Genomic DNA, 27,093 nt, shown 5'->3' with positions numbered 1-27,093 from the left:
AAATATCTGTCACACTTTTAGAATACATGAAGAATTCTCTAAACCCAACAATAAGAAAATAAACAATTCAATCAGAAAATGGACAAAATATTTGAACAGATAATTTATACTGATGACAAATTTTTTTTTTTTTTTTTTTTTTTTTTTGCTTTTTAGGGCTGCACCCATGGCATATGGAGGTTCCCAGGCTAGGAGTCTAATTGGAGCTACAGCTGCTGGCCTATACCAGAGCCACAGCAACTTGGGATCTGAGCCACATCTGCAACCTACACCACAGCTCACAGCTACTCCGGATCCTTAACCCACTAAGTGAGGCCAGGGATTGAACCCTTGACCTCATGGCTCCTAGTTGGATTTGTTTCCACTGCACCATGATGGGAACTCCACAAATAAATTTTTAAAAAATATTCAGGAGTTCCCTTTGTGGCACAGTGGAAACGAATCCAACTAGGAACCATGAGGTTGCGGGTTTAATCCCTGGCCTTGCTCAGTGGGTTAAGGATCCAGCATTGCCATGAGCTGTGGTGTAGGTCACAGACATGGCTTGGATCTGGCATTGCTGTGGCTCTGTTGTAGGCCAGCAGCAACAGCTCCAATTAGACCCCTAGCCTGGGAACCTCCCTATGCCTCGGGTGCTGCCCTAAAAGGACAAAAGACCAAATAAGATAAATAAAATAAAATAAAATAAAATAAAATAAAATAAAATAAAATAATAAAATAAAGTAAAATAAAAATATTCAACATCAATCATAAGGGAAATGCAAATTAAAATCACAGTGAGATACTACCATATACCTATTTTGGTTAAAAAATTTTTTAAATGGTTAAAATAAAAAATACTGACAGTACATTTGCTGGCAAGGGTGGAGAGAAACTAGATCTTTCATTTATTGCTGGGGGAACAGAAAATAGTAGAGCCACTCTGAAAAATTGGAAATTAAAAAAAATTAAATGTACATTTGCCATATGACCCACTAATTGGACTCTTGAGCAGGTATCATAAGGAAATGAAAATGTAAGTTCACAAAGAAATCTACACATGGCTGTTCTTAGTAGCTTTATTTGTAATAGCCCCAAACTAGAAACATCCCAAATGTCTTTCTACAAGTGAATGGCTAAATAAACTGTGGAACAGAACATAATTGTTAATAGAATTCTACTTAGCAATATAAACTATTGATACACACAACACCTTGGATCTATCTCAAGAGCATTATGTTGAGTAGAAAAAAAATCAATCTCAAAAGTTTACTCAACAATAAACAAGAATGAAGTAATGCCTTTTGCCGCAACTATGGATGGACCTAGAAATTATCATACTAAGTGAAGTAAGTCAGAGAAAGACAAATGTATATGCGATCATGAATATGTGGAATCTAGCAAAAAATGATACAAAAGAATTACAAAACATAAACAGACTCAAAGATTTTGACACCAAATTCATGATTACCAAAGGGGAAATGTGGGGTGGGAGGGGTAAATTAGGGGGTTGGGATTGACATATACACACTACTAGATAAAAAATAGATGGATAACAAGGACCTACTTTACAGCACAGGCTGATCTACTCAATACTGTGTAATTAACCTGTATGAGAAAAGAATCTGCAAAGGAATGGATATATGTATATATATGACTGAATCCCTTTGCTGTACACCTGAAACTAACATAATATTGTTAGCCAACTATACTCCAATAAAATTTATTTTTTAAAAACACTTACAGGTGTGATAATTCCATTGATATAATATCTTGGAATGACAAAATTATAGACGTGGAGAACTGATCAGTGGATGCTGGGGGTAAGCAGGGAGGATATGGCTATGAAGAGGGTGGTAAAAGGGTGTTCCTTTGTGGTGACAGTACAGTTTTGAATCTTGATCATGATGATTCAGGGGATAAAATGTCATAGAACTGTATACACACACACATACACACACATACATGCATGCAAGAAAGAAACAAAGAAAAAGAAATGCGTGCAAAAACTAGTGAAATCCAAGTAAGGTCTGTAGTCGAGTTCAATGTATTGTGTCAATGTCAGTTTGCCAGTTTTGACAATCAGCTACAGTGATGATAATAACTCCCATTGGAGGAAGCTGGTGAAGTTTATACAGGACCTCTCCATATTATTTTCATCAGTACTTGTAAATCGGTAGTTATTTCAAACTAATTTTTGATTGAAGTTTTTGTGGTTTTTATTTTTGTTTGTTTTCTTTGTCGTTTGGGGATGATTTTTTGGAATTAGAAAGGGACTGAAAGCTCTTTACGCCACCATCTCCAAAATGCTCCATATCATTTAAACATATTAGAGTCCATCCCTCATTAACTTTTAAAAACGAACACTCTGTGGTCAAATTCTTTCTCACCAATAAAATGCAGGCTATTAATACTTATTTACTTATGTATTTATTTATGTATTTATTTATTTTTGCTTTTTAGGGCCACACCTGCAGCATATGGAAAAGTACTGGGCTAGGGATCCAATATGCCACAACCCCGGCAATGTCAGATCCGAGCCACATCTATAACCTATGCCCCAGCTCATGGAAACACCAGATTCTTAACCCACTAAGCAAGGCCAGAGATCGACCCTCATCTTCATGGACACTAGTTGGATTCTTAACCTGCTGAGCCAGAACAGGAACTCCTACACTAGCAATACTTTTAACTGTTTGGGCTGTGTTAATTTGATAAAAATTCATAAGGTCCAAATGAGAATCCAGTGCAAAGTTCATCTCCAATTCTGTCCCTTTAGGCGACCACTGTTAACAGTTTACTGTAGGCCTTGAAAATCATTCCACAGTTTTCTGTGGATCACAGAATTTGTTACTAGTACTGTGACTATACTTTGTGTAGTTATTTACCAAGAGCAGGGGATGATGACCAGGGCCAAGAAGAGGCACCTCCTATATAGTGTCCTGTGATGCATTTGACACAATCAGATTAATGATGATCTCCTTTTTCCAAATTACATACATAAACTCCAACTACATTTTTATTATTTTGTAAGGATTAAACTGCATCAATATTCTGTGGTATTAGACACACACACACACACAACGCATGAGACTCAGAGTTGACTAGCTCATTACTGCTCTGAGATTAAACTCTTGAAACTGTTGGCGTTCTCCTGTGGTGCAGTGGGTTAAGGATCCTGAGTTGCCACTGCGCAACTCAGGTTGCTGCTGTGGTACAGGTGTGACCCCTGGCTCAGGATGCCATGGGTGAGATCAAACAAACAAACAAACAATCAAACCAAAAAACCTCACTAGAGTGTCATTAATTATGCTTTAAGTTTCTTGATGATAACATTTAAATATATAATTGTGATATAATTATTATAAAATATTCAAGCAACACAAATAAAGTAGAGGTAAATAAATGTAGATGGAGGAAGTTATCCATTTTTTGGTTAATTCCTTTAAAAAGAGCTTCTTACCTCACTGCTACTGATGCTTTGCAAGATTATATTTTGTTTTTTGGTAACTGTTATCATATCGGTTGGAGAAGAGTTTGTATCCTGACAAATGTCAAGTAATGGTTCATCATGTCTTTCTGCCAAAAGAAACATAATAAGGTATGTTGATGAAACGCATCTCCAGCAATTTCACTGAAAGATCTAGCTCTAGGTTCTAAAATCAGCTCCATTTTGTCAGAGATTTTCTTGAAATAATGGTCTGGGATCCTGATGAAGTTTTGGGCCATAATCTTTGCAGGGAAAGATGTGAGGACAACAAAAGTCCACAGAATGAATGGGGTTTTGCTTGCTTGTTTGTTTTTAAAAAGTGGGTAAAGTGGCTAAGTGAAACCTCTTACAATGGGATGGGAAATATATTTGTTCTATAGTTGCCAGAGACAAACACACTCAGCTGCTCCGAGCATACTTTCTGTCTAGCACCTGAAGCCGCGTTAAATTAACAGAGTTCTGAACAGCAAACAGTAGATCCCCAGTTACTTACTGGGGAACATTGCTCTCCTATGCATCCCTCTCTTGCTATCCTTATGTCCTCAAATAAGCACAGGCTCTTCCTTGAAAACCTACCCTGGCAAAAGTTTTTCTGTTGATCTTATAATTGAAATAAAATTCAACAAGTGATCTATGCTCATATCACATTGTTTCACTGTATTTTCTTTCTTTGCTCTTTGCAACCTATCTTCTGCCTCTATCCTGATATTGAAACTCTCACTTCTCACATCGACTTTGTAATCTCTCTTCCTTTTTTTTTCTTTTTTCTGTCTTTTTAGGGCCGCAGGTGTGGCATATGGAAGTTCCCAGGCTAGGGGGCCAGTTGGAGCTGCAGCTGCCAATCTATGCCACAGCCACAGGAATGTAGGATCTGAGCCTCGTCTGTGACTTACACCAGAGCTCAGGGCAACTCTGGAATCTTAACCCACTGAGCAAGGCCAGGGATCAAACCCTCATCCTCATGGATACTAGTCAGGCTCATTGCCACTGAGCCATAAGAGGAACTCCAGGAATCATGTTTAACTCAACTCTCTCAACTTTTGTCTCCGAGTCTCCTCTATCAACTCTACATCATGAAATTCTGTGAATTCTTTTTTCTAAATATTTTGTTTAAAAACTTTTTAATTATAATTGATTTACAATGTTCTGTCAATATCTGCTGTATAGCACAGTGACCCAGTTATACATATATATATATACAATCTTTATTCTTTCACAGTTTCTTAGACTCACCACACCCAGCGCTTCTCAGGCCCACTAAACACCATGCCAGAGGGCTCTTTTCCTGGTCCTTATAACTGTACTCAGGGATTTCTATAGTTTCTTAGTGGTGCTTCCCTGTCGTAAGTCTCTTCCTTCATATTTATCCAATGACTTAATTTTCCTAAAACATGGCTTTCATCATTCCCTGGCTTAAAATTCTTCAGTGATTCCATTTAATTGAGAAAAAAAATGATGTCCTTCAGCCTGACGTTTAATGAGTCCTCAATGGACCCAGTTTCTTTTTCTTTTCTTTTTTTTTTTTTTTTTTTTTGGCTGCACCCTCAGTATATGAAAGTTCCCAAGCCAGGGATCTGATGTGCACTGCAGCTGCAACCTCTGCCACAGATGCAGCAATGCTGGATCCTTTACCCACTGCTGGGCCAGGGATTGAACCTGAGCTTCTGCAGCAACCTGAGCTGCTACAGGGACAATGCTGGATCCTTAACCTGCTACGCCACAGGGAGAACTCCTGGACCCAGCTTCTTTATGTATCTGATCTTCTGTATTGCTTTTCCCAGACATGAATTGCTGGTTCTAGTCTCCCATTTGCCTCTGGGTTGAGCCATGCTCAATTTCCGCATGAGGCCTCTGCTCCACAAAATCAAATCTCATCATTTTTTAAGGACTAGATTGAGTCTCACTTTTTCCATGAAAACTTCCTGGGGATAGCCTTGTTCCCTGCCCAGAAGCTTCAAACAGAAAGCCAATCGAACAACAAAGTCAAAATAACATGTGGCTCAGTGACACTTTCTTTGTGGCTGCTTCTTTGTCTTGCTCAGACTCTTTCTCTCCCCGTGTGTCAAATCTTTCTTTTTCTCCTCCTTCCATATCTTATTGAGCATTTAAGAACCACTGGAAGTCCCTCTTCTCCTTTCCAGGTCACAACAAGCTTTCTCCTCTGACTTATGTGATGCGTACCTGACTGTACTGAGCACTTTCAGGGATTTCTATGGTTTCTTAGTAGTGCTTTCAAAAGTTTGGACCATGTCTTAAACTTCTTTGCATGCCTCAGAGTACCTAGTCTTGGGTCTTACACAAAATCACTGCTCAATAAACAGTTGTGAACTTGGTTTCTTTAAATGAATCCATTAAATACATGTAGAAAAAGGAAGAATTCTAAAAGAGATTTTAGAGTCAGAGAATTCTGCAGGTGGAATAGAAATATTTACCTGGTTTTGGCATAGAATTCATTAGAATGTCCAATAACTGCTGTTTCCTGAAACTCTCTATTTGTGACACATAATGTATTGCTGACTTTCCACTAAAGTCACAGAGCTTAGGATCTCTAGGAAGAATAGAATTTAATTAGTTAAATCTATTGAAAAATAAGACTAACATGAGTGGAAAAATATTAACACCAAGTAAGTAAAAGTAATCTTTTGTAACATCTTTTGTAAGTAACATAGTTTTGGAATGATGATAATGACTTCAAAATATGTGAGATAGAAAGCAACAAATTTTCAGGATTTTTCAATGAAAGGAAAATACTGTATATCTTATACCACACCTCTTCTAAAAAACATTCTAATATTTGCAGAACTTCCCAATTTTGGATAAGAAATCTCATAATTATTTGATAATGCATATATCATGTAAAGATAAAAATATTTTGATAAACTGTTGTCTTATCATCCCAAATAGCTGGCTTGATTGGTTTTTTCTTTCTAACGGTTTCGCTAACTGCTTTTTATTTTTATTTTCCTTTGTGCTAACAGGTAGCTCTTATTCAAAACAGTGGAATGGCATAGAATCTCACATTGAAAGTAAACCGATATGCTTATTTCACAGGCTCTTGGTTGAGCGGAGTGATCTTATAAAATTTGTTTCTGTGATTTTTTTTTTCATTCCTTCTGCCTCGCCCTGTGATTGTTAAGCCCACCTGGCTGATCTTAAGGCTCTTCCGAATCAGCACAAATCTCCTCTCTGTTCTGTGCTGAATCCTAGAATTAGACATCAGCTCAGAGAGGTCCAGAGGATAAATGATAACTCTATTACCAGATTGTTGTGAGGAAAACAAATGACTAAACTTGCTTCACTAGTCACGTTCTCAGACCAGGAGTGATTTGATCACAGTCTCCAACCTAACACCTTTGAATTGAAGCTCTTTATTTCCATGGGACAGAGTGATGTTTTACGATCTGCAACAATATTCTTATGGTCTTTTCTCCTTCAAATGTCATGATTCAAAAGAATTAACAAAGGATCAAAGGACTGCCACTACCTTAACATGTGGTCTTGAGCAAGTCGTATAAATCATTGGGACTGCAGTTTGCTCGTCTGCCTTGATTAATGTTTCTGCAGGTGGTGTCCTTTGATCTCCTGTATTCTGAACCCCACTCCAGGCCTACTGAACACCATTCTGGGGTGATGTCCAGTAATCTTCATTTTTAACACTCTCTTCAGCTGTTGCTTAACACTGAAGTCTGAGGTACTTTCAGACTTCCATCTTCATCCTATTATACTAACTGATTCTTGTACAATAGGTCACCTTCTTGACTATATGTTCTGGAAGTTCCCTCTTTCTTTTTTATTCCCCCCAAAAAATTCATATGAAATTCTGAGAAAGAGCTTTGGCCATCTCTTTTTATTTTATGACAAGAGAAATAGGTAACAAATAGCATTAGGAAATTGAGATTCTGACATGAAAGACTGCTAATTAACCCACTTTTTTTAAAAAAAAAGTTATTTGTTTACTTCCCCCTTTCCAAAAGAGCATGCTGACATGTAATTTTTAGATAACTGGGAATCACTACTATAAATTGTTTTTGATAATTGACAATGCTTTCCAAAATTATCAGTAATATTTTGGGAGTAGAGAGCTACATATTCAAGAATTATTTGACATTCCCAGGAACAACCAAGACAGTTAAGTATTTAAACAAATAAAACAAAGGGCCAATATCATAAGAATAATAGATAGTAACCTCTAACATCTGTACATCACTTTGCGGCTGCAGAGTCCCTTTTATGAACATGCATGTGCATTTCATATATGTACATTCTTTATGTATTTTAGATATAAGGCACAATATATATATAATACATATATATATAATACATATGTAATACATATATATACATTATATGCTACATATAAGGCACTTATATACATTATGTATTTTTATATATAAAGAATTTAAGGAGTTCCCGTCGTGGTGCAGTAGTTAACGAATCCAACTAGGAACCGTGAGATTGCGGGTTCGATCCCTGGCCTTGCTCAGTAGGTTAAGGATCCGGTGTTGCCATGAGCTGTGGTGTAGGTCACAGATGCGGCTTGGATCCTGCGTTGCTGTGGCTCTGGTGTAGGCCGGTGGCTACTGCTCCGATTCGACCCCTAGCCTGGGAACCTCCATATGCTGCTGCAGCGACCCTAGAAAAGGCAAAAAAGGACAAAAAAAAAAAAAAAAAGAATTTAAGGAGTTCCCATTGTGGTGCTGTAGAAATGAATCTGACAAGTATCCATGAGGATTCGGGTTTGATTCCTGGCCTCGCTAAGCGGTCAAAGATCTGGCCTTGCCACGAGCTGTGGTGTAGTTCGCAGACATGACTCAGATCTCACATTGCTGTGGCTGTGCTGTAGGCCAGCAGGTGTACCTCTGATTTGACCCCTAGCCTGGGAACCTCCATATGTCCTGGTACAAACCTAAAAAAAAAAAAGAATTTAATATGTATTATATATGTGTGTGTGTGTGTGTGTGTGTATATAAAGCAATCTATATATCTAAGTTCGCGAATGACTTTGAAAGTAATACAGGCAGAGACACCCTCCCACAGGTGCTGACTGAGCACTTGTACTCACGCATGATGCCTGAGAAGCTCAGACAGAACTTCTGCAGGTCTGTAGAGGGTGAACATATCAAGACTCTCAAACAGATCCACATCTCTCACAGCCAGCATCAGAGGAGTCAAGCCATGTTGGTTCGGGAAATTTATATCTAGGAGCTCTTCGGATGCCTTTTAAAAACATGAAGCTTTAATTCTGTATGTCTTTACTGCATGACTATTAATACTAATCTTTGCATTTTCATTGCTTGGCCAAATTCTCATTTTATTTTATTTTATTTTATTTTATTTTATTTTTTTGTTGTTGTTGTTGTTGCTGTTGTTGCTGTTGTTGTTGTTGCTATTTCTCGGGCCGCTCCCGCGGCATATGGAGGTTCCCAGGCTAGGGGTTGAATCGGAGCTGTAGCCACCAGCCTAGCCAGAGCCACAGCAACGCGGGATCCGAGCCGCGTCTGCGACCTACACCACAGCTCACGGCAACGCCGGATCGTCAACCCACTGAGCAAGGGCAGGGATCGAACCCGCAACCTCATGGTTCCTAGTCGGATTCGTTAACCACTGCGCCACGACGGGAACTCCAAATTCTCATTTTAACTTCAAGATATTCTTCCTCAATGTCTTGAGAGGGAGCTGATGAATTGAAAGAACACAGGCCTGAGACTCAGATAAGTCCGTGTTTGAATTTTAACTTCTTAACTGATTATTTAACCCCCGACAGGGTTATATCAAGGACACTCTAAAGGTTGATAAAATTGCCCTGATAATATAAGGGGCATCTAGTTAAATAATGAATCATTTCCACATGGGACATAATCATACTAAAAATTTATTTGGTATTTATCTGAAATTCAAATTTAAATAAGGGTATTTTCATTTGCAAAATCTGGCAACCTTATTCACTGAATTTCAGGGTCTTTAGCTGCAAAGTGGGAATAACAATATCTTCCTTGCAGGGTTGTTTTGATGATTGGAGATAGACTATGAAAAGCACTGACCAAAGTATTTGATACAGGCTTAATAAATATTTGCGGAATGAATGAATGGTTTACAGTAATAAGACAGCTTATTCAACAGTATTTATATAGTCAAAGAGAGGTGGACCTATAGATGTTATTTGTTGTTTTAATGAAAGTAAAATTTAATTTGGATAATTCAGAACTGATAAGCTACTGGAAGACCAAATTCTCAAAACTATTTATTTTATAGACCTAAGTAACTCATGAATTTCCATCTCTATTTCACTTTATGCTGTGTCAATACAATCAGTGTCTCTATCTCAGTTTCTCCAGGGACAAACTAGAGATAATGATATTACCTCAGAGGGGTGCTGTGGGAATTAATTAGTTAGTATTTTTTTTTTTTCAGTCTCTGAAAAGAAACCACCTCTTCTATCAATGTTTATTATTAGTTAGAACCAACATGAAAGTTTTGAGCTGAGAATAGTCTTACAATAGCACATTAACTCAGCATCTGTGGATTAAGCTCTGGATCTAGGTACAGATACCAGTTTTTTCAAAAATTTGGCTGCTTATCTTTAGAAGTGAAAAATGTGGTTGAGAAAACAGACACTGAATTATAGCAACTGCTGAAAATGCCATTAAAATAAAATTTAATGGCTTCCAAAAATATTTCTAAGCTCAGTTGATAATGTATGGCAATTTTAGACTATTGTTTAGTACAACAAAAGAACTTGAGTCCTTTGGATTATGTTGTATATTTCCTTGAACTCTAGGTGACCAGAATATCTTTTACTTTTTCTTTACTTGTTTGAATTTCTAGCATAAGGGAATGGAAGAAACTGTTTCCTAGCAGCAATTGATTTTTCTTTCCGTTGAAAGGTCATGTGATCTGACAGTATCTCCAAAGGTAAATGCCGAGAGTAGGCAGTTGCTGTTCACCAATAATTAATGTCTTCGATTATGATGTAGTTTTACAACTTACTTTGGAAAAGAATATCTGGGCAGAAAATCTAAACCAGAAGATCAATACTCTGAAAAGACAGTGTTTAAAAATGTATACTCTTCTTGGAGTTCCCGTCGTGGCGCAGTGGTTAACGAATCCGACTAGGAACCATGAGGTTGCGGGTTCGGTCCCTGCCCCTGCTCAGTGGGTTGACGATCCGGCGTTGCCGTGAGCTGTGGTGTAGGTTGCAGACGCGGCTCGGATCCCGCGTTGCTGTGGCTCTGGCGTAGGCTGGTGGCTACAGCTCCGATTCAACCCCTAGCCTGGGAAACTCCATATGCCGCGGGAGCGGCCCAAGAAATAGCAAAAAGACAAAAAAAAAAAAAAAATGTATACTCTTCTTTAGTCACCACTAAATATTACGCAAAACACAGGCTCTCTGATTCCCTTTTCAGGACAACGATAATAACGGCAAATGGTCCACAGGGATCTAAACAGCAATTGTACAAACGGCAATGATGTCAAGGGAACTCTTCCGAGCAAGTTGACAGTGGTTCTCCAGGGGCATCCACGGGAGCACATCATTGCCCAGCGGTGCTGCATGACTTCTCCTAGCATCTAGCTGGAGGAAGGTGTAAATAGGCTGCTGCTATGTTCTTTTATTATCTTGTTTTCCACCCCACTCTCCCATTTGACCCTTTTTTCTCTCAGATTTCCTGCCTGAAACTTTCTTGGACTGCTCTGGAAAAGAACTTCTTTTTCTTTAAAGGAGTTGTATGTGGTCTGTGCCCTTCTCACCCCACCCCCACCCACTCACCCACCCAAAGGCAGAAGCAAACATCAGTTTAACTGACCAGCAAGTGCTGAAGTTGTTCAAGATCGCCTTGCCACGAACTTCGTAGAAGTTGCATTTGGGGAGCCTGGATTCCAGTCATGGCCAGGAGTTGCCTCTGAACATCACTTTTAGCCACATGGACTGCGGTTTTATTGCTGTAATTGCAAAGGGTGGTATCTGCTCCCTTTTCCAGAAGAAATCCAACAACCTGCAACACAACAGCATTCTTATTTAGCATTTTTGAGAAACAATAGTGCCTTATGGGTTGGGTAGAAAACTTAGCTGGGTGCAACTCTAATTCATGATATAGGAAAGGAGAGTAAGAGAGGCATAAAAATGAAGGATTGATTTGAATTCAGGTGACTACTAGGTGCCTTTTTAAAATTTGGGAAACAAAAATCTCATAATATGGATACTTCAGGGATACCTTTTTTTTTTTTTTTTTAAACTAGAGGTCTGTGAATATTTTATGTTAAACCCACATAAATCCTTTAAGTCTTCCTATTAGTATCATCTATTATTTAGGATATAAAACCCCAATTCAGGCTTACAGACTCTTGAATGTTGCAAGTATTGCCACAGTATTTTTAAGGAGAGAATAAACTGTATTCAAAAAAGTAAAGGCAGGGTTCCCATTGTGGTTTAGTGGTAATGAACCCGTCTAGCATCCATGATGATGTGGGCTCGACCCCTGGCCTTGCTCAGTGGGTTAATGATCCAGTGTTGGCATAAGCTGTGATGTAGCTTGCAGATGTGTCTCGGATCTGGCGTGGCTGTGGCTGTGGTGTAGGCCTGGCAGCTGCAGCTCTGATTTGACTCCTAGCCTGGGAACTTCCATATGCCACATGTGTGGCCCTAAAAAAGCCAAAAAAAAAAAAAAAAAAAAAAAAAAAAGAAGGAAAGAAAGAAAACAGAGAAAAGAAAAAGGTAAAGGTGTAATTTTTTTCAGCAAATGTGGATTGAGTGACTAGTGTGTGTGTTGAGAACTGTCCTCAGTGCTGAGACTCCAACAATGAATAAGCAGGTAGACAGCCTTTAAGGCATTTACAATTTAGTAAGAAAGACAGATAAAAAGGCAATTGCAACCCAGTGTAATAAATGCAACGAAGATGTGAATACAGGAAGCTGATGGAAACACTTAGAAAAAATCTATTAAGTTTCTTGTAGGATCCAGGAAGATTTCTTGGAGAAAGTGATGCCTAAGCTGAGAACTGAGGAATCAGACTACATGTCCCAGGCAAAGACTGGGAGAAAGATTGTTTCAAAAAAAGAATATAGTGTGAACTAAGAAGTGTGGATGCTATGCACTAACTAATGTCTCCTTAAAATTTGTATGTTGAAGGTCCAAATGCCGATGTGACTGTGTTTGGAGAGAGAGCCTCTAGAAAGTAATAAGCTTAAATGAGGTTATAAGGATGGGGCCCTGATTTGATAGGATTGGTGTCCTTATAAGATGAGACACCAGAGAACTTGCTTACTCTCTCTGCCAAGTGGGGACACAGAGAGAAGACAGCCATCTGTAAGTTGGAAAGAGATGTCTCTCCATAATTTAAATCAGCCAGAACCTTGGTCTTGGACTTCCCAGCCTCCAGAACCATAAAAAAATTAATTTCTATTCTTTAAGCCTCTTGAGCTATGATATATTTATTATGGAAGCCTGAGCTGTCTAATACAGTGGATAAGAGGCCAGATAACATTCAAAACTCTGGAAGGAGTTAGGCATGACTGGAGCTCAGGGTAGGGGAAGGAGAGAGAGGTAGGAAATGTGGTGGAGAAGTCAGCAGTAGCTAAATCCCAAAAGGTCTTGCCAACCAACCTCTTTTAAAAATTGGAGTTATATCTTCAGGGCAATGAGGAGGCAGTGAAAGATTTAAACAGGGAAAGACATGATCAGATCAATATTTTCAAATATTCAATTACTCTTGTTGCTGAAATTGATTGATGTGGGTGAGAGTGGAAGTTGGGAAACCAATGAGATTATTGCAATAGCCTCATGGAGAGATGATAGTGACCAAATAATGGAAGTGGCTGTGGAAATGGAGAGGCTGAGGGCATAATCTTGGACATTTAGGAAGTAGATTAGATGTGGGAGCTGAGGGTGAGCCAGAAATTAAGGATAACTGCCAGGTTTCTGACTTCAGTCCACTTTTGTACTATCTTCCCCACTATCCATGATCTCTTGCCTGAAACAATGCAACTGCCTTCTAATAGGTCTTCCCATTTCCAAATACTTTTGCACAAAACCCATTACAATGATTGGAATTAAAAAGTCAATAGAGAACAGACTTTTGGTTGCCACGGGGTGGTAGAGGCAGTGGGTGGGATGTGATTGGGAATTTGGCATTAGCAAATGCAAGCTAGTATACATAGAATGGATAAACAAGGTCCTACTGTATAGCACAGGGAACTATATTCAATATTTTGTAATAAACCATAATGAAAAGAATATTTGTGTGTACATATATTATACATATATATAAATTAATCACTTTGGTGTACAGCATAAACTAACACAACATTGCAAATCAACTATACTTCAATAAAATAAATCTAAAAAGTCAGATAGCGGAAGTTCCCTTCATGGCTCGGCAGTAATGAATTGGGCCTGTAACCATGAGGACGCAGGTTTGATCTCTGGTCTTGCTCAGTGGGTTAAGGATCTGGTGTTGCCGTGAGCTGTGGTGCAGGTCACAGACGTGGTTCAGATCCCACATTGCTGCTGTTTTATAGGGCAGCAGCTGCAGCTCTGATTTGACCCGTAGCCTGGGAACTTCCATATGCCACAGGTGTGGCTCTAAATAGACAATAAATAAATAAATAATCAGATAGCAGTAAGTTTTAACAAAGATGAACCCTTATACACACCACTGTAAATGTGCAGCCACTTTGGTTTTTGTTTGTTTGTTTTTTTCTTTTGAGGGCCGCACCTGCGACATATGGAAATTCCCAGGTTAGGGGTCGAATTGGAGCTGCAGCTGCTGGCCTTTTCCACACTCACAGTGATGCTAGGTCTGAGCTGAGTCTGCAGACTATACCACAGCTCATGGCAATGCTGGATCCTTAACCCACTGAGCAAGGGCAGGAATTGAACCTGAATACTCATGGACACTAGTCAGGTTTGTTACTACTGAGCCACTATGGGAACTGCTGTGCAGCCACTTTGAAAAATAGTCTGGCAGTTCCTCATATGATTAAACATAGAGTTACTATATGGCCCAATTTTTCCACTCCTAAGAATTCTAGGAGTCAAATGAAAGAGAAATGAAAATATATGACCACACAAAAACTTGTACACAAATGTTTACAGCAGCATTATTCACAGTAACCAAAAACATGGAAATAACCTAAATTTCCATCAATGGACAACTGGATAAATTAAAAGTGGTATATCCATATAATGGGAAAATTTTGAGCTATAAAAAGAAATGAAGTACTGATTCATGCTATGACAAGGAAGAACCTCGAAAACTTTATGCTTAGTGAAAGAAGCCATATACTGTATGATTCCACTCATATGAAGAATCTATACAGACAGTAGATCAGTGGTTGCTTAGGGAGGAAGGAGAGGGAGTGACAGTTGAAGTTTATGAGGTTTTTATCTTTTTTTTTTTTTGGCTGCACCCATGGCATACTGAAGCTCCTAAGGCAAAGATCAAACCCATGCCACAGCTGTGTCAATACCACTAGATCCTTAACCCACTGAGCCACCAAGGAAATCCCAAGGGAGTTCTTTGTGAGGTGATATAAATATTTTAAAATGCACATGAGTGTACTGAAAAATACATTGAATTGCATACTTTAAATGGCTGAATTGTTTGGTATGTGAATTATATCTCAATAGAGCTGGTTTTAAAGAATACTTTGTGAATCTGAACAAGAATATAGTATATATATTCTTTATGGATATATATATATATAAAACTGAAACTGCTGTACTTGCGAAAATAACACACAATGCAAATTAACTATACTTCAATTAAAAAAAATTGTTTAGGAGTTCCTACTGTGGCTCAGTGGGTTAAGGATCCAGCATTGCTACAAGATGCAGTGTAGGTCAAGATGGGGCTCAGGCTTGGATCCAGTGTTACTGTGGCTGCGGTGTAGGCCAACAACCATAGTTCCGATTCAACCCCTAGCCCAGGAATTTCCATATGCTACAGGTGTGGTCCTAAAAAGACTTTTTTTTTTTTTTTTTTTTTTGTCTTTTTGTCTTTGTTGTTGTTGTTGTTGCTATTTCTTGGGCCGCTCCCGCGGCATATGGAAGTTCCCAGGCTAGGGGTCGAATCGGAGCTGTAGCCACCGGCCTACGCCAGAGCCACAGCAACTCGGGATCCGAGCCACGTCTGCAACCTACACCACAGCTCACGGCAACGCCAGATCGTTAACCCACTGAGCAAGGGCAGGGACCGAACCCGCAACCTCATGGTTCCTAGTCGGATTCGTTAACCACTGCACCACAACGGGAACTCCCCTAAAAAGACTTTTTAAAAAATTCCTTTACATTTTTTTGTGGACCTGAAAGAGCTGGCCCCTGCCTTCCTTTCCAGCCCCATCTTGTGCCACTGTTTGCCCTCTTTCTGCAAGCTCTAGTCAACCTTGCTATAACTCAAATATGCAAGTTTTCCTAACCAAGAGCCTTTGTCTCTGTTATTCCCTCTACCCCAACTGCTCTTCAAATGTCACCCCTTATCACTGTTTCAGTCTTAGTATAAATGTAATCACATCAGTGAAGACTTTTCTGATCACCTTCACAAAAGAGGATTCACTCTATTAGTTACTTCAAAGCATTAATATCAATTTGTAATCTAAGTAAGTGTTTTTTGTTTCCTTACTTGTTGTCTTTCACCTTTATTAGAATGTAAATTAATAAGGTCAAGAGATCTTACCATGCGAAAAAATATTTTGTGAATGAGTGAATGAATGATTTAAGGCAAATAGATGGTGATTCTATTTAATAAAACGGGAAACACTGATGCAGGTATTCCTCGGGAGGATTAGATTTGGAAAGAAAAATAATGAAGACAAATTGGATGTGCTGTGTTTGGGATGTCTGTGACATGGAAGTGGAGGTATAGTTGGGTGAGTGATGTGGGCTGAGTTACACAATTAACACATTATTGAGGAACACCAATATTTAATGGATAACAAGGAAGAATCCATAAATGAGACTAAGATGTTGCGAGAGAGGTGAGGAGGAAAATAGAAGAAAGCATTTCAAGAAAAATTGGTTTCCAGTGCTGCTAAGAGCTGACAGTTATCAACAACGTTTTAGGTTATGTTGTCAAGGGAAGTTTCAATGGAGTGGTAGGAAAAGATGCCAGACTGCAGTGGTTTGAAGACATGAGGAAGGGAAGGCAGTGAGGATTGACCAGGAGATATTCCTTAAAGAGACTGTTGAAAGAAAAGTCCCCAGAAACTCCAAAAATTGGGGTTTATGTAGGTCTTGTGAGCAGAGGCACTGACTGCTTTTGTTCTAGACTGTTTTCAAAGATAATTGTATAGTGAAAAACCTTGGAAGCTAGAGATAGTGTCTTCCTCTGGAAACTGGAAAAACATACTTACTGTCCATGATAAAAGATTCAGGTTTGCTAAGCTCAGTGCAAGTATCATCCCTGCATGTTGCCCTGTGGAAACTGGAGATCAGGGAACCAAAGTAAATGATGATGCCTTGGCTATAACTATTGTGAATAACAAACTGCCATTTTCTCTGACCCGGGAATCTTGTGTCTTCTGCTAGACTCTGAAACTGTGGCAGGCTAACTTATTAGCTTGCAAGTAAGGAAAAATCTGAGATGCTTCACAGTTGATAATTTTTGCAAAAGATTAGATGATGAGTGAATGAAAGAGGAAGAATGAGGGCTTCAAAGATGAATTAATGGGATTCAAGGAAATGTCATGGGAAATGTTATCAAATATGTTGACCAAATGCCTGATCAATTGAGCAATAAATGATCCTCCACTTAATTGACTACAAATGGCATTTTAAGAAACTGGGAAGGGAATTCCCGTGGTGGTGTGATGGTTAACGAATCCAACTAGGAACCATGAGGTTGAGGGTTCGATCCCTGGCCTTGCTCAGTGGGTTAAGGATCCAGCATTGCCATGAGCTGTGGTTGTAGGTCGCAGATGCGGCTCGGATCTGGCATTGCTGTGGCTCTGGTGTAGGTCGGCGGCTACAGCTCTGATTGAACCCCTAGCCTGGGAACCTCCATATGCCTCAGAGAGCAGCCCTAGAAAAGGCAAAAAGACAAAAAGACAAAAAAAAAAAAAAAAAAAAAAGAAAGAAAGAAAGAAAGAAACTGGGAGGTCATTACAAGGCTAAGTACAGGAAATAAGTTCAAAATCAACTGTTCTCTGGTTTTTAATAACTCTTCTGTGGGTGTTATCTTCCCCCCCAATCTGTCAATCAGCCTCAGGTCCATGCCACTGTAAGAAATAATGCTGAGATTTGTCCCAGGCAGGCAAAAGATGCTTCTGCCTTTGGACAACAGTTACATAGGTGCATTTCTTCACTAAACATGAAAGGAGGAAAATTCATGACTGATATGTATAACAACAAGGCAAACTTTGAACTTTCGCCTATTCATTTGGGATATGGATGCACCAAGTTTGTTAAGGAAGAGTGATAATAATTATCTTACAGCTCAGCCCCTCCTGCTGACAACCTTAGATCCATGATGGTCTCAGAATTTTTTTCAGTGGGATTTATTTATTTATTTATTTTAGGGCTACATCCACAGCATTTGGAAGTTCCCAGGCTAGGGGTTGAATCGGAGCCACAGCAACATGGGATCCAAGATGAGTTTGCAACCTTAACTGCAACTCGCAGTAACATTGGATCCTTAACCCACTGAGCAAGGCCATGGATCGAACCCACGTCCTCATGGATATTAATCGGGTTCATTCCTGCTGAGCCACACAAGAACTCCTTCAGGGAGTTCCCGTCATGGCGCAGTGGTTAACGAATCCGACTAGGAACCCTGAGGTTGCGGGTTCGGTCCCTGCCCTTGCTCAGTGGGTTAAGGATCCGGCGCTGCCGTGAGCTGTGGTGTAGGTTGTAGATGCGGCTCGGATCCCACGTTGCTGTGGCTCTGGCGTAGGCCGGTGGCTACAGCTCCGATTAGACCCCTAGCCTGGGAACCTCCATATGCCGAGGGAGCGGCCCAAGAAATGGCAAAAAGGCAAAAAAAAAAAAAAAAAAGAACTCCTTCAGTGGGTTTTAGCTACTTTAAGAGAGCTCTGCTCCTTTGGGGGAGATTTGAGACAGGCAAACTCTCATGGTAAACCACGGATGAGGCATTAACTGGAATTCAGGTTCTTTCTGGCCTGAACTGGGTTACAATGGTGATAGAAATCACCCACTAAAGAGGGAGAAACTGACACAAAGAAATCTAGACAAAAAATTCTTATTATTAGTCCTGCTGCCCCAGAAAATTCCCCTGGCCTTTGTGTTAAAACCAGCATTTTACAAAATGCTATCATGACAATGGGTCAGCAAACTATTCAGGTTAAGGTAGAATCCTAAAAGAAAAAAAAAGTCCTGCTATAAAAGTTAAGCCTGAGTTAACCAAAGGCTACAAACCCCGGCTTCAGTCAGAAAGCAATGTGGCTGCAGCCATTGAGTCAAGGGATTCCTGAAGACGAAATGGATGGTATCACTAATAATGACCTGGCCACCTGATCTAGGGCTTTGTATGAACCAAAAACACTGGGAGATCATTTAGTTGAGCAACATGCTTCTGGAAACCAAATGTATGCATATCTTTCTTACTGATCTGGAATCACTCTCTTTTATATACCCCTCCTTTCCCCCTATACCTCAACCTCAGCTGCCCTATCTTCAAAGGGAACTGAGTTTGTAGCCACCCACCTGAGTGTGTTGGTGAGCTTTGGGGAGAGGAGAGATTCAAACTTTTATGATTCCTTTGGATTCAGATTTTCCAAGTCATCACTCTGCCCAGTCCCTTGGGGGAAGTGGTCATCTGAATTCAGCTAATGAGGTTTGGGCAAGATTCGCAGTGGGGAAGGAAAGCTAATGGGATTGGCCTTTTGGACCATTCAATGTACTATTATTGTTGTGGCTTCTACCTCTAAATGTATAAGAGTATTAACTGTGTATCCCCCCAAATTCAAGATTATAATTATGAAGGGTGGGGGACACAATCCAGGATGAGCTTTAGAGGGCTTTTGAAGCACTGTAATACTCTAATTTTTGGCTTGGATGGTAAATACATAGGTGCTAGTGTCATTATTTTTATTTGAGTTGTGCATATGGGATCCTTTTTCTTTTCTTTTCTTTTCTTTTCTTTTGGCAGCACCCAAGACATATGGAAGTTCCCAGGCCAGGAAATGAGTCCTAGCTGCAGCTACAACCCATGCCACAGCTGCGGCAATGCTGAATCATTTAACCCACTGTGCAGGGCTGGCGATCAAACCCTTGCTTCTGCAAGCAACCCAAGCCACTGCAATTGGATCCTTAACCTACTGCACCACAGCAGTAACTCCACATGAGCCTTTAAAAAAACCATATATGCTATGTTTTATAATTTGTTTAAAAAGCGTTAGTATGGAGTTCCCATAATGGCTCAGCAATAACGAACCTGACTAGCATCCGGTGTAGGCCAGCAGCTACAGCTCCAATTCGACCCCTAGCCTGGGAACTTTCATATGCCATGAGTGTGACCCTAAAAAGACAAAAAAAAAGTGTTAATAGAAAGGAGTCAAAATAGAAACAGTGCTAAGACTATAATCAAGAGAGAGGCTAAATGAGGAAGCAAAAGTGGCCAATCAGGGCTGAGGGTCTACTTGCCTTCAGCCTCCTAAGAACTTATAGAGGCACTCAGGGATGCATTTGGGTGAAATTTGTGTTTTTCACCCAGTTTCCCATTCTAAGCCCTTTTCTATTTCTTTTGCAGCCTCCTCCTTGCTGCTCCTTCCCAATTCCAAGTGCTCATATTGCTATCACTTGCATTCTTTTTTTTCACCTATTCTTTAAAAGGATACTTTAAGTTCCCACACAAAATGCTATAAGTGATCAAAGACCCAAATGAAGTATGTATTCATTAGTTTATCTATTTAATAAAATAAATAAATATTTATTTATTTATTTTGCTTTTTAGGGCCTAACCCGAGGCATGTAGATGTTCCTAGGCTAAGGGTGAAATTGGAGTTACAGCTGCCAGTCTACACCACAGCCACAGCAATGTGGGATCCAAGCTGTATATTCAACCTACATCATAGCTCCCTGCAACACCAGATCCCTGACCCACTGAGCGAGGCCAGGAATTGAACCTGCATCCTCTTGGATACTAGTCATGTTCATTAACCACTGAGTCATGATAGGAACTCCAATAAATATTTATTAAATATCCTAGAGTTCCCCAGTGGCCTAGTGGTTAAGGACTTGGAGTTGTCACTGCTGTGGCACAGGTTCAATCCTTGGTCCAGGAACTTCTGCATGCCACAGGTGCAGTCCCCCCCTCCCAAAAAAAGCAAAAGCAAAAAAAAAAAAAAAAAAACCCAAACACCCAACACCCAGATGTGTCAGGCACTTTAGCAGGATAGATAACTAGAACAAAGAGGACAATCTTTTGACTTTTTAGGTCTTTTATTACATATTTACTCCTCTTTCCCTACTTTCAGGATTATGTGCATCTGTTAGAACAGGGAACGAATTTCCAGATACTGATGGGCCTAGGGGTGAGGAGGAAAAGGAGGAAAAAACTCAGGCTCCATGATGTGGTCCCACTAGACCACAGGATCCTCAGGAGTGACATCTGTGTTTGATTCACCATCGTATCCAACATGAAGTCTAATACATTTCTTTGGGTATATCGGGAATGTCTCTTGACTGAGTGAAGGAATGAAAAAAGATGGTGATGTCTGGATTATTTAGGTTTCCTAGTGCTCCCTCCCACCAGTCCCCATCCCACCATCCCCACCCCACTTCTACTACACACCCCTGCTCTGTGCCCTGAGGCATTCTTTCATGAAGGTAGGTGATTGTGCTGTTCCTAACCATCTCATTCTTGGAATCCTTAGCTTAGAAGACTACCCGTGGGTCTCAGACACCACAAGTTACCTCTGTTAGATTTTCTGCTGCTGCAGTAATGAGAGGTGTATTCCCAGTCTTTGGATGCTGAAAGTTAAGGTTTCCGAGGGTGGAATGGACTTTACTAATATGGTCACAGATGAGTTTCACATCACCTCTTGAAACTACTTCCAGGAAATCATGAATCAGTTTATTTTTATTCATCTTTTTAGTTCCATGTAATCACCTGAAAGAGAAAAGAAACAAAGTAATTAAATGAGAGCCAGCAAAGTAGTGGGTGGTTCAAACATAACATATTCTGTCTTTAGTGTCCCTGTTTCCTTCTTTTACATGTAAAATATTATAGCAGATTTAAAGATAATTTTGAAAAGAGGGAAAAACCTTATACTTCCATCACTCTTGATTCTTTATACAGATGTTTTAAATTAGGAACAATAGTAAGTTTACCATCACTTTGCAGATCTGCTATGTACAGAATAAGAAAGGATGGATGGGTACCAGAATGGAAAGAATACAGCCTTTGGAGCCTGACAGAATGTGGGTTCAAATCCCCCCGCCACAGATTACCAACTGTGTGGCCTTGGCCTTTCACTCAGCTTCTCCAAGCTTCATTTTCTCATCTCCAACATGGAGATGATAAGATCCCATCAAATGGTTGGTGAGGATCTGAAATACTATATGCAAAACAGTGGCACATCCTGTTGTTGAAAATTATTATAGGATTTTATTTTCTTTAGTGTTGTTTATTAAAATCCCTATAATTATTTTCTTTAGGAAAGTCTTATCTTCCCAATAATACTGTAAACTCCCCAGTAGCATGGGCGACTTCAAAAATCGCATGCCTTATACTTTTGTGTCCACCATAATTCTAGTACAGTGTGAGTCATCAAAGAGTATGGTGGAGACCATTCTAGGTTTTCCAGGAAAGTTCTAATTTTAAAATATCCCATCTCAGTTTTCCAAATCATTGAAATATCTCCTAAATTGCAGTTTTTGAAGTCACCAAACTACCTCCTCCCATGGAGCCTCTTACTGTTGGAAACAGTACAAAATCCTTTGTCAGACTCTATATTCCAACAGTCACTGTCTGAAGGGACATGCTATTATTTCCTTGAATGGGCATTTGCAGTGAATTGGTATTTGACTGAAAGCAAAAGAACAAAAGGCCATTTCATAGTACAACTTTATGGAGAAAAGCTAAGAAAAATAAAGAAAATGTCTAGAATTGGTCTTACATTCTAATAGCCTTCAGAATTCATGGGCCAGACTACTTAAGCTTTCTTTTTCAAAGAGAATATATACTTCACCCCAGATAGGGTACTATTTGATAAATTCATCCATTCATTTAAGAGGATAAATGTCCTTCAGAAGTTTCACTGACCTGCACAATAGAACATGGCATAAAACAGTTAAGATAAAATACCAAAAAAAAAGGTGTAAAACAACAAAGAATTTTATAGATTTCAGAGAAATGAAATGGCTATGTGGCTGGAAAGAAAAGCATCAATAATATTTGGAGAGCCAGAGTGAAGGAGAAAGGGCAGTTTTGATTAGGAGAAGGGCATGAGTAAAAGTTACCCAGGGCCAAGGAGGAGAAAGAGGACCGGTATGAATTATCCTTTTACTCCTGAATAGGTGGGGAAGCCCATGGAATATTTTGGGTAGTCCCTTCTAGGAACATGATACTTTAGTAAGATTATAATGATTGAGAATAGGAAGGCACAAACAAAAATTTGAAAGTAAAGCTTAACAGGGTTTGTGACTGATTGGCCATAGAAAATGAAAGATGGGTCCAAAAGGATGTAGCTGGAAACTAGGGAAGACCTGATGTTGGGGTGGCAGGCATTTGCTTTTACAGAATCATAATAAATGAGGTCAGCTGGAGAGCCAAAACATAAGCAGAGTGTCTTGTCTCCATGGATTTCAAAGAAATGTGGCCTTAGCTCAGTGCAGTTCCCCAAACCAGAACTGTGTTTTCCCCTTGTTGTAAACAAAGATTTCCAAGCTCCTTTTGACTTGGTAGGTCTGGGATGAAGCTGGGAAGATACATATATATATGTTTTAGGACCACGCCCATGGCATATGGAAGTTGCCAGGCTAGGGATCGAATTGGAGATGCAGCTGCTGGCCTATGCCACAGCCACAGCAATCAATGCAGGATCTGAGCCATGTCTGCAACCTACACTACAGTTCACTGCAATGCCAGATCCTTAACCCACTGAGTTGGACCAGGGATTGAACCCTCATCCCCATGGATATAGTGGGATTCTTAACCTGCTAAGCCATGACAGGAACTCCATTTTTTTAATTAAAAATTATTTTATAGACTCTTTTAAAATAGACTTTATTTTTTAGAGAAGTTTTAGGCTCACACCAAAATTGGTGGAAAGTACAGAGAGTTCCCATAGCATCCCTGACAACCGCCCCCACCAACACACACACACACACACAGTCTTCCATTATCAACACACAGCACCAGCACAGAACATTTGTTACAAGTGATGAACCAGCATTGATGCATCGGTATTATCCAAAGTCCAGAATTTACATTAGGGTTCAGTCTTGGTGTTGACATTCTAGGAGTTTGGGCAAATGTGCAATGACATGTATTCACCATTATAATATAGTTTCACTGCCCTTTGTGCTCTACCTATTCAAGCCCCCTCCAATCCTTAACAACCACTGATCTTTTTATTGTCTCTAGGATGTATCTTTTTTTTTTGCTCGAGCAATCAGCTGATTCTTAGCCTTAGTGAAAAGAATCTGGTCCACAACCTTCCTTGCCATTCACTTTATTTTCTAATTGGCATTTATCATCTCCAAGTATTCCTTTTGATTTAAAGTTCCTAGGAGAAAATCAGTTTTTCCTCCAAGTTTCTAATAAATAGCAAAGTGAACTTTAGAAGGAATTCCTCAGTTTTTTCTCTACCTTTGCTCAAGTGATGTGACATAGTAACAATAATACAATAAGAGCTATAACATCCAACATTTATTGAGTGGTTACTACATACTGTACACTATTCTAAATGCTTTACATATATTTTATTTTTTAATTTCAAACAACATCATCAGAACAGTAGCATTATTATCTATATTTTGTAAGTCTGGAAAATAAGGCATAGGCAAAATGAAATTTTATGCTGGAGAGATATGGGTGTGAGTGCTCCAAAGATTTAATGCAGCTAGTATTTAAAGGACTATTTGTAAAAATAGGCCTATTTTTATTTCCTTGTTTGGACTTTAAAAGTCGTTGGGTTAATCATACTCCTCATTAGCAGTATTGGGTCATGTCCAACTTTCCTCTTGTTTCATTTCATATTTTTCCCCTTCAGCTCTGATTGATCCTTTCTCCCACTCCTCTCTGCCTCACAGGAACCCAATCTAATGTGCCTAAGACATATCCTCAGATATATATCTAGATATAGATATCTTTATATAGATATATTTATTAGGCATATGGTGTTACTGCATGTGTGTGCATATTTTAAGTTTGCACAAATGATATTGTACTATAGATCTTGGGTTTTTTGATGGCTATTTTTCTTGAAGTATAGTTGATTTATAATGTATTAATTCCTGCTGCTTGTTACTTATTTTTTAACTTGACATGTGAATACTACACTGTGATAAACATTCCTGGTTCAGGCCTGACTATGCACTGTGCAAAATTTCTCTAAGGTGAATGGTTCGAGTGTATCCTATTTCACTAAATATTACTGGATTATTCTCCAGAATAGCTTTACTAATTTACGCCTCATCCAGCAATGCTTGTCTATTTCTTTCGAGCTCTTCTAAATGAAGTAGACATTTGATTGATTGCTGTCACTAAATTATCATTATGCTAATCATTAACATTAGGAGTGTTAGATTAAGCAGGGGAGTAAATGATACCTCCAAAATTAGGCCACGCTAAAATTTAAAACCAGTATACAGGTCTGTCCCAGCAAATTGTTCAGCAACTTGGATTTATACACCTTATTATTGCAAACAATATTTGTAGTATCATTTCAGTTAAAAGAAATGAACTGAACAAAGGATAATTAAGCTGCAAATCAGATAGTCAAACAATAATGAGACAAAAAAACCACATATTTATAGCACCAGCTTATTTATAAAGTAGAAATAAAACCCCAAAGGTATTTTTCCCCCAAGGTCATTACCCCTAGCAATGAAATGACAATGTATTGTGGTTTAACTCTATAATATAACCTTTATGTGAGAGCATTTCAAAAGTAGTATCTATCTCATAAGTAAAAAATGAAATTAAGATTTAAACCAACGGCAACCCAAGAGTTATCAAATCAAATCGCTACAATATTGAGCAATGTGTTCATTATGTGACATCTACTGTCTCATACACTCTAGTGACTGGAGGGAGACAGTGAAGATTGAATTGACATATAGCATCATCCCTATACATAGGTAGCTCTTTTGGTTAATGTAGAGAGACCCATACTGCTTTTTATTAGTGAGCTCCATTTCCTCTTCTGAGCTTCAATCTGTGCATTTCCGTCTTAAGTTTTTTCCTAAAAAAATTTTCTCAGTTTTTCTTTTAGGATTGTTTTGATCAATGATTTTTTTTTTTAAGCCGTGACATTTCATTCCTCAGGGATTTCTGGTTTGGCATTTATTGAAGCCTGGTTCTTTTATCCTCAATTGCATGCCTGGTTAATCTACTCGTAAAACAAAATCTTTTTATTACACTGTACATTTGATTTGGAATAGTATGTAATTAAGACTTAAAGCAATGGGAATCTCCTTTCATATTGAGAAAATATGTCCAAGAACACATACAATACTAAGTGATACAAGAAAATTTATGTCACTTTAAGTTAACACATATATAGGCGATTAAACTAAAATAAAAGATTGTCCTTGCACAGAAAAAAAAGGTGGTCCCTGGATATAATTCAATGGACACCAGTATTTTTGTGTACTTTTCCCATCCTTACCAGTTTAGCCTATGGTCTGTATAAAATATTGGAAGGGATCATGTCAATATTTGAAAAGTCAAAAATAGTATCTGTCTCATAAGTAAATAGGTATCCTTATTACAACAACTCTAAGTATATAATTATTTGAGATTAAGACACACTTTCCTGTATCAGTTTACCTGATAGTCCTCCTATGGGACATCATTTGGGGAGAAAAAAAAAGTTTTAGCATAGGGTATTATCTAAAGTATAATGAAAAGTGGAGATTTGGCTTACCTGTGGTATGTTTTGCCGAGGAAGTTGGTATACCATGGAAGAAACACCAAGCCAAACATCAGTCAACATCATCCTAATTCACCGTGGCCCTGATTTTCTGGGACAGCTGTCAACCCCCACACTTCAACAAGGGATCCATTTAAAAGCAACATAGATTTAGATTTTTTTTCTTTGATTATTTCCCAAAGTACTTGAAAAAAAAAAAAAAAAGATAATTAAAGCTGGTTCTGTGTGCACAAGCCCTTCAGTTTAGTTGCAAAGAGACTGCTTAGTTTACGGGCTGTCACCCAGGCAACCATCCACTGTGCATTTAGCTTGGAGACTTGAAAGCTGGACAGTTTCATTCAGGAAGGAAAACAAGTGTTGTACACTCTTCAAAGTTGCTGTTTAAGTGCTTAAAAGAGTTGGACCCTTATGCACTTCCACAGCTGGCACAATTGCCATTGTCACCTTACCCTCTGAGATTTTTTTTCCGGAAAAGCTATACATTTATAATTGCCATAATGTGCCAGAAGGGCCCCTTTCCAAATCTGAATATAGGTTACAGAGTAAGAATCCAATAGATTACTTCCAAACTGGT

The 27,093-nt window shown here is 39.0% G+C and overlaps 1 protein-coding gene across 3 annotated transcripts in view; it reads right to left on the bottom strand.

Annotated features, from left to right (window-relative positions):
* MAP3K19 (mitogen-activated protein kinase kinase kinase 19) overlaps window positions 1-26,803 on the bottom strand; it is a 62,477-nt gene extending 35,674 nt beyond the window's left edge. For all 3 annotated transcript variants that reach the window (XM_085001354.1, XM_003483595.5, XM_085001355.1), the window contains exons 1-6: window positions 26,514-26,803; window positions 21,334-21,529; window positions 11,272-11,460; window positions 8,532-8,686; window positions 5,902-6,017; window positions 3,443-3,558 (exon numbers count right to left, since the gene is read on the bottom strand). In XM_085001354.1, coding sequence (XP_084857480.1) covers window positions 3,443-3,558; window positions 5,902-6,017; window positions 8,532-8,686; window positions 11,272-11,460; window positions 21,334-21,507 — 750 coding nt within the window. In that variant the 5' untranslated portion in view covers window positions 21,508-21,529; window positions 26,514-26,803. The remainder of the gene's footprint in view (window positions 1-3,442; window positions 3,559-5,901; window positions 6,018-8,531; window positions 8,687-11,271; window positions 11,461-21,333; window positions 21,530-26,513) is intronic.
* Window positions 26,804-27,093: the final 290 nt, after the last annotated feature.

This window comes from Sus scrofa, chromosome 15 (genome assembly GCF_054392235.1).
Source record: "Sus scrofa isolate SSC_HxYL_T2T_F1_AM1 chromosome 15, Sscrofa_HxYL_maternal_Yorkshire_Landrace_v2.0, whole genome shotgun sequence".
Taxonomy (NCBI): domain Eukaryota; kingdom Metazoa; phylum Chordata; class Mammalia; order Artiodactyla; family Suidae; genus Sus; species Sus scrofa.
This window is presented reverse-complemented; position numbering and strand designations above follow the sequence as displayed.